Genomic DNA, 7,723 nt, shown 5'->3' on the forward strand with positions numbered 1-7,723 from the left:
TTCTTTCTTTCTTTCTTTCTTTCTTTCTTTCTTTCTTTCTTTCTTTCAGAATGTTCACCAAGGAACTATTTAAAGCTCATCAGAGTGGGCCAGATCATTGAGCAGGTAAATAATCTGTATGCAGCCTGATGGCCGGAATGTGATTCCAGTATCAACACAAACGGGAGAGAGAACCAAATCCATAAAGTTGTCCTCTAACCTTTCTATGCACGGTGGCTGTCATTCACACACAATACCAACAAATTCATTTTGTAAAAGATCATGAAACTTGTCATGTTTCAAGGCCTCCAGCCTGCTTTGCTTCCTACCCAAGTCTCTCCAGGGCCCATGAATTACACAGTGTTCCACTCTGACAGCCAAGAACTACTTCTGCAATTCTTCCAGAAACCTTTCCAGGAGCTACCTATGCCGCTGGAAGCTCACTTAATCCCAGATGATTTAAACCTAGAAACCAGCTAGTAAATAGACTTCTTCCTCTAACAGTCTGTGAGTCATTACCATGTTCCTGGTGAGCACTGTATCATTTTAATATGAGAAATGCTATTTTAAGCACAGTATCCTCGTGCTGAATCAAATCCGTACAGCTTATAAAGCATCATGAGCAATATCATAAAACTCACAGGGGGAAAAAAGATCTCCTAAATGGGACCTGAAAATGAAGACACAGAACCGCTTACAGAGCTCTCATTCCGTGCAGCCTCGTAAGACAACATCCACTTGTTAAGAAAGGGTCCTAATGTGAAATATATTCCACAGGTTCCTATGTTAGAACACGTGATCCCCAGCTGGGAACCACACCTTAAGGTAGGACCTTATTGGAAGACTGGGGGTGGGGGGGTTTGAGGATTCTGTCTACTCTCTACTTCCTGACTTCAGATGCAATGAGACCAGCCACTCCTGACGCCATTGGCTTTCCTCCATGATGTACTATATTAAGCCAAAATAAACCCTTCCTCGTAAAAAAAAAAGAAGAAAGAAAGAAAGAAAGAGTCCTAGAGGGGGCCAGCGTACACACAGAAGATCCATGAACTCCTCCAGAATGTCTTACTGAGCTAGACACTGTCCTATTGTTCCCACGCAGGGGCAGTGAGGGCAGGAATTCTAGAGCAGGCTCCTCCTAGGAATCCTTCGGACCCCCAAGGGAACAGGAACTTCCTCAGGGCTGAATGCATGGCAAAGCAAAGGAAGAGGAGAGGGGTTGAAGGGGTGTATGGGGGTCCAGAAACACTCAGGATCAGAAGGGGGCTGTGAACCGCTTTCATTTACTCTACCCCACCCCCACCCTCAGGAGTCACTGTAGAGAGACAGCAGCAATGGGACTAGGAAGAGAATATTTACGGGTTGGTCTTGCTAAGAATGAAGAAAGCACTTCCTTCGGGGATGGGTGCAATTTTCTCCTTCATGTTCAACTCTGAGATTCTGCGAGGACGGGGGCCAGCAGGAACCTCAGGCTCCTCCTCCTCCTCCTCCTCTTCCTCTTCACCTACTTTAAACGGAACGATTTTACAGGGTGAAAGATTACACACGGGCTTGAATCGTCAACTTCACAGTGAAGTATGGTTTAAACTTTAACAACATCTGCTTCCACTGACCGGAACCTTTCTTTCCCTTCTGACTACGGGCTGCATGAGCAAGGGGGCGGCGACACCGCTGTCTGGCCTGCTTGGCTATGAGCCAGGGGAAGGAGGCCTAATGTGGTCACAGATGTAGGTGAGAGTCTCACTGCCACGTCCCAGCACCGCCCCTTGCTCAGAGTTAGTCTGAACACCTGTGTGGATTTTGAGTCACAGGCATGCTTGCCTTCAGGCTTCGACATTCCATAGCCATCTTTCCGGCAAAAGCCATGCCTATGTGTCCACCTCCCTCCTTTGTCACCTGAAAATTTGAGTCCATCTCCCTGCCTGTGACTTTGGGGGGAACCAGAGCTAACTGCTCCCCAAGACAATGGAGTCTACTACAGCCCCAGTGGCCTCGGCAGTGTGACAGCCCCCCCGCCCCCGCCAAAATTACCAAATTGAGAGTCCTTCTCTGCCCCACATACCTGGTACATCACAGGGTGGGTAAGGGTCCTTATCCTCAGCCTCTTCCTGATAATCATCGATTGTAACCTAGGATGACAGAGAGGGAAGGCTGACTTGGTGAACTTCCGAGGGCCAACGCCCTCTAGAGAGCCACCCTGCCATTCAGCAGTGTGAGGGCTCCTATGCACACGCGCATGTGTGTGTACTCACATGCACACGCATGCACATTCAAGCAGAGACGGTAGCTGGGGATTCTGAGCCAGCTACAGGCCCAAGAGCAGGTGGGAGATAGGCCACCACCCGGGTCACGATAAGTGGGCACTGTACATGGCTCTACCCTTTGGCCACCCCAGTGCAGGCACATACACTGCGTGCCTGCACACATTTAGATCTAAACCACATTTAGATCCTTGTCTCTCAAGAAGACTGTGAAATCCATGGAGGCAGTCTAGTGTTTGACATGCAACTGTCACTCAGTATTCATCAATTCAATGAGCAAACACACCCCAGAAACAGCCAGAGCTGTCAGAGGTAGGATGAAACTGGACGGTGCAGCCTTGAAGGCCCCTAAGACCACCTGGACTCTACAGGCACTCTAGGAACAGACATCTGCTAACAACCCCTCTTTAACACCCACTAAGAAGACATCAACATAATCATAAGCATGGGTTATGTCTGACCACTTAGTTGCAACTCAAAGCAAAACAAGTAGTCCAACTGTTTGACTATCCACATCCTATGGTGAAATGTTGGTTAATCAGCTTCCTGTTTAACTCAGTCAGAATCCCCAGTGTCTACATGGTGGGCTCTATTTTTCACAACAAAATATCACACTCAAGACCCCTTCATGGTATAAATGGTACAGTGATGGAGACACCAAGAGAATCACTTTGAAACAAAGAAAAGTTATTGTGGGAGAAATACCTTGTTGTCACTGTTGGCTATTTGGTTGACTTCTGGTTTGTTGTTCTTTTTGTTTTCTAGGCTTTCTTTTCTATAGATAAAAGAACATAAGAAAACAAATAACGATATTGCTAGTATTAAAGCGCTAACTAGGATTCTGCATCAACAGTGATGGATGAAGGACCAAAATTCAACTGAAAACACTGATGACAATACAGTGCAACCCAAACTCAGGGTTTCCTGTTCATCTAATGCAATGGAGTCCTTATACAAATCACCTCATTAAAATTCTCAGCCCAGAGCGAATAAGCCTTGACTGCATCATTTAATTTATGACATCAAAATTAACTACAGTGATTCTTCAAGCACAGGGATGTACTTAAATGTGTGACTTCCACTCCTTGTTCTGAGGATAAGAGCCAAGGACCTGGCTGTCCAAGAATCCCTTTTCTTTAGTTGGTACCACATGGTCACCCATTGTTACTGCAAAGCAGCAAAAAGTGGCTTCAGTTCTTGGAAAGCCTGTCTGAGTCTCCAGCACCCCCTAAAAGTATGGCTGGGAACCCCTTGCACCTTTGCAAATGCCTCTGTGAAAATGAGATGATTACCTGGCAATTTTTTTCCTTTCCTTTTCTTCAGCTTCCTCTTTCTGAGCAGTGTTCAGACTTTCAGCATCAGCTAAATTGTCTACAGCAATGGCCAAGAAGACGTTCAGTAGGATATCTAATTTGGAAATCTTAAGGTACAGCGTGTTTTAAAGTGCAGCTACATACAGTCGATAAGAGCAGCGTCACGTTTCTCTACTCTGTAGGCTGGGAGTGGGTGAGTGTCCCTAGCGTGATACTCACTTGGTACAACTGGAGAACTTTGCAAAATCCTACTTAAAAAAATAAAAGTGAAAAGCATGGAAACCTATGTAGGGTCTCCGGACCAGCCACAGATATCCTTGCTCAGATACTGCTGTCCATTTTTGGAGCACATTGTGTTTTGTTTTCTTTGAAAACACATTATAGCATACACATTCAAGGGATTCCTTTGCAAACCAGATGCCTTCAAAGGCCATATGTGATCAAAATGATGATCTCATTGTACAATATAGTAGGAGGCTTTCTCCTCTAGCATGGCCTCCAGAGTCTGCAGTTAGTTCCTTTACACTGCAGATACCTGCTATAAATGGTAAGCTAGACCCTGCCAGAGGAGGCTAGGCTGTGTTCTAAGGGCCTCACTGTGGCTGAACATGGTTTTTTGTAAATGGCAACATATCAGGTGAATAAGCTTTTGTGTGTTTTTTTTTTTTAAATATAACATTGCTTGTGATATTTTCTAGAATTTTTAGAAATTTTTTTTTTAATTAAGAATATCGAGTCAGAAGATGTGGTTACTTCCTTACTAACTAGAATTTGTGAACACTGAGAAGCCCAGGGGTCTGAGGGTAATCTGTGGAAAGGTTCTATGCTGTACGGCTGTTCCCCTAAGCCTGATGCTCAGCCTACAGCTGGGCTGTGGGGTGGACAGGAGCAGTGGACTCTGCCCCATGTGCCCCGTGTGTTACAAACTTCCAGATAGGCTGCTGAACACACACACCAACAAAAAGCTCCCAAGGGCCTCATGGCAAGATCACTGTGAGGTGATGCCATGCCTTATTCTAGTCAGGTCTTTCAAAAGGATGGAGAACTGGGTGAGTTCCACTGATACTTGGACAGAGCATCCATCCTGGGCTGGAGACAGCATGGTAAGCATGGAGACTCCTCAGAGAGGCGTGGCAATGGTGGCTTGAGCAGGTGTCAGCACTGGGAACAGTGATATCAAACATGTCTCTCAGTGGACCCCAGGAGGAGCCTTGCAATGACACTAAACTTGTGGGGAGCGAAGTGCGAATCTGGATCGATTTGCCACATGCCTTCAGGAGCATGTCCTAGACACCCTACAAAGGGGTGTTCCGTGAACTCATTCAGAAAGATCTACAGAGCAACCTGGGCAGGCCAGCCCTGCTGGACACTGGAGTATGGAAGGAAACATGATAAAATGGAGTATTGCCTCCAGCTGGAGACAGAAAACATAGCAACTCTTTCAGGCTTTCATGTGGTGGCACATGTCACAAAGAGCTTCAACATAGAGCCGGAGAGGAGTGTTAGGGAACAGTGTGCAGGCACAAGCCTAGTACACGGTGTGAAACAGTGTGGCAGGAGGAGAACGGAAAAGGAAAAGCATCCATTTAACAAATGTCTGCACTGTCTGAGCAGGAGACACACAAACAAGGAAAAGGAGACGCCTGACCGGTGAAGCTATCGTCTGCTTGGTGGGGGTTGCTCACTGAAGTTGCAGTGGACACTGGACTCTGCATACAGGCAACAGACACGGACAAAATCTGAGGGGGATTCTGAGGTCGCTGAACTCATCTCTGAGTAGGGAAAAAGGGCAGAGGCGCTCCCTGGGACTCAGAGATGTGGTAGGCATCTAAGATTTTCTCAGAAATCTTGTAACACAAAACACTGTCCTTAACGACAGCAGTGCAGGCTGGCACCAGGCTTTCCACACTCAAGAGAGTTTACTGAAGAGCTAAAGAAGACAGAGAGGATGAGCTGCAAGTCTGGACCCCTAAGGAGTCATTCATAGTAGGACTTTTTGAATCAGAAGGGTGGAGAGCACGGGGTCTTCATGTCCCTACACAGGCTTAGCATGGAGGAGTCGAATAAGACAGGCACGACAACCAAACATCACAAGCCCCTGAAGAGGCTGGTGCACAAACTGGTCCAACAGCCAACTGCAGAAGTTCATGATGTGTCTCAGCAGGAAGAGGAATCAAGCAACTCAGAGAAAGCTTACCCAGCACAGTACAGACAGGTGAGCATAGCAAGACTGGCATAACCGACCGAGGCTGCTCACTGCTCATGGGGTGACATGGAGGTAGCCCCAACCTTCCAGCAATGACAAAATAAACAACCATCAGGCTTCCCTGCTTGTCTTATATGGCGACATGATACTAAGCTCATTATCTACTGGCACCACTATAAGACTGTTAACCCTAGGCGTGACTCATACTATATGGCTCCCATCTGTCATGTGGGGAAAAAAGGCAGCATGGAGCTAACAAGGGAAAGGCACATGTCTCCCTTAGCCCTACAGCTGCTACTGTTGTCACCATAACCATGAGGAGGTTCACAAAGAACAAGACAGTGACGGTGACTGCACAGTCCCGGTGGGTCTGAAGGATACAGTTGCCACAGATGAAAAGGATGATGAAGTAGATGCAGACAATCATTCCAGATGACGAGGGGCCCCCATAGGCCATGATGCCGTCATACATCACTGCGTTCCAGTCTTCACCTGTCAGGATCTGAGAAGGGGAGGGTAAGGTCAGACAGCAGGCAGAGTCCTCAGACCACAGCTGCTCTGCCAGACTTCCTCAGCCACTGCTAACTCCCTCCTCAGCTCAGATCACAGTGAAACTCATCTCTCTGTATCCTGAGGAACCTTCAACGTTCTGCTTCATATTGCAAGTAAGAGTTGTTTCTTCTAGTCTCTACCCTCTCCCTAAGGCAGTGACCGATCCCGGCACCTGCCTGTCGGGTACCTTTGTCTATGGATTAATATACACATATATACCCCTTGAGAAAAAGGCCACTGGTATTGTCTCTAGTTTTTTAAAGGACAAAGCATACCATATTTCTACAACTGGCTTCTTCTCTCCCCGCCAACCCCTATTCAGTGATATTCCTGGAGCCCCTGATTGAGCAGTTCTTCTCATTTATTTTACTCAGTACATAGTATCCCACATAGCCAACATACCAAAGGGACTGGGAATTTCATCCATGCATATTCAGAATCAAGGCATCCTGTCACATGTAAGCGTATAAACTATCTAAAGAGTAGATATAATCAGTTACAAATGAAATCTTCTCTATTGATGATACCCGGTAATCTAAATCCATTCTGAAATCCAACCACATAAATACAGACAGCAGTTTTTAAAAATGCTACCCCATGGGAAAAGCATTTCTTTATCTTCTATTCAGACCAGAATCAAACAGCAAATGGGCAGATTAATTAGAAAAGTGGCTCTTGACTTCATTCCTGATAAAACTACAATGAGAAGCCATTTCACCCATCAGTCTGGCAGCCATCATGAAGCACAAACACCGACATAAACAAACGAAGGAGGCCCGGGGGTCCCCACACTGCTGCCTGAGAGTGAACAAAACCCACTAGAAGCAGAGCATTGTCAGAGGTACCAAATGAGAGCCAGCCCTTTCACCCAGCAGACCCACAAGGAAGACACATCCTACGCATTTGGCGTTTGATCTCTCACACGTGCGTAGCGTATCCTGTGTGTCCAGTTCCACCCACTGGAGCACTGTGCATACGGGCAAGGGCAGGACACAGATCAACGCTCACGAGTGAAGGAGAGGTCACAGAACAATAGCGACCCCCACGGGAGTCTATGGTGCGTTTGGAAGGAGAGTGTAACCTTCTGTGGGTCAAGTAGGGAGCCCATCTCTTAAAGATGGAAACAAACTAAAACACGATGCCAGACGGTATGTGGAGGAGGCCACCCTCTGTGCAAAACCACCGTGGGGAGGCGGGTAAAATGACTCTCGCCCACCAGCATACCTGTCTGAGGTTACTCAGGGAACGAGGCAGTGGCGCTTACCACACAGAAGAAAGGATAAGTGGGGGGGTGGGAGGATCACCAGTGTGTATAACACCTAAATTTTGTGCAATATAAATGCATTACAAGAAAAGAGACAGAAGGGAAGGAAGGAAGGAAGGAAGGAAGGAAGGAAGGAAGGAAGGAAGGA

The 7,723-nt window shown here is 46.8% G+C and overlaps 1 protein-coding gene across 2 annotated transcripts in view; it reads right to left on the reverse strand.

Moving 5' to 3' along the window:
• Cacna1d (calcium voltage-gated channel subunit alpha1 D) overlaps positions 1-7,723 on the reverse strand; it is a 294,805-nt gene that overhangs the window by 71,870 nt on the left and 215,212 nt on the right. For both annotated transcript variants that reach the window (XM_055612225.1, XM_055612224.1), the window contains 5 exons: positions 6,141-6,261; positions 3,533-3,647; positions 2,946-3,015; positions 2,042-2,108; positions 1,339-1,486 (listed from right to left, as the gene is read on the reverse strand). In XM_055612225.1, coding sequence (XP_055468200.1) covers positions 1,339-1,486; positions 2,042-2,108; positions 2,946-3,015; positions 3,533-3,647; positions 6,141-6,261 — 521 coding nt within the window. The remainder of the gene's footprint in view (positions 1-1,338; positions 1,487-2,041; positions 2,109-2,945; positions 3,016-3,532; positions 3,648-6,140; positions 6,262-7,723) is intronic.

The sequence above is a fragment of the Psammomys obesus genome, unplaced genomic scaffold (genome assembly GCF_907164565.1).
Source record: "Psammomys obesus unplaced genomic scaffold, mPsaObe1.curated_primary_1811, whole genome shotgun sequence".
Classification (NCBI taxonomy): Eukaryota; Metazoa; Chordata; class Mammalia; order Rodentia; family Muridae; genus Psammomys; species Psammomys obesus.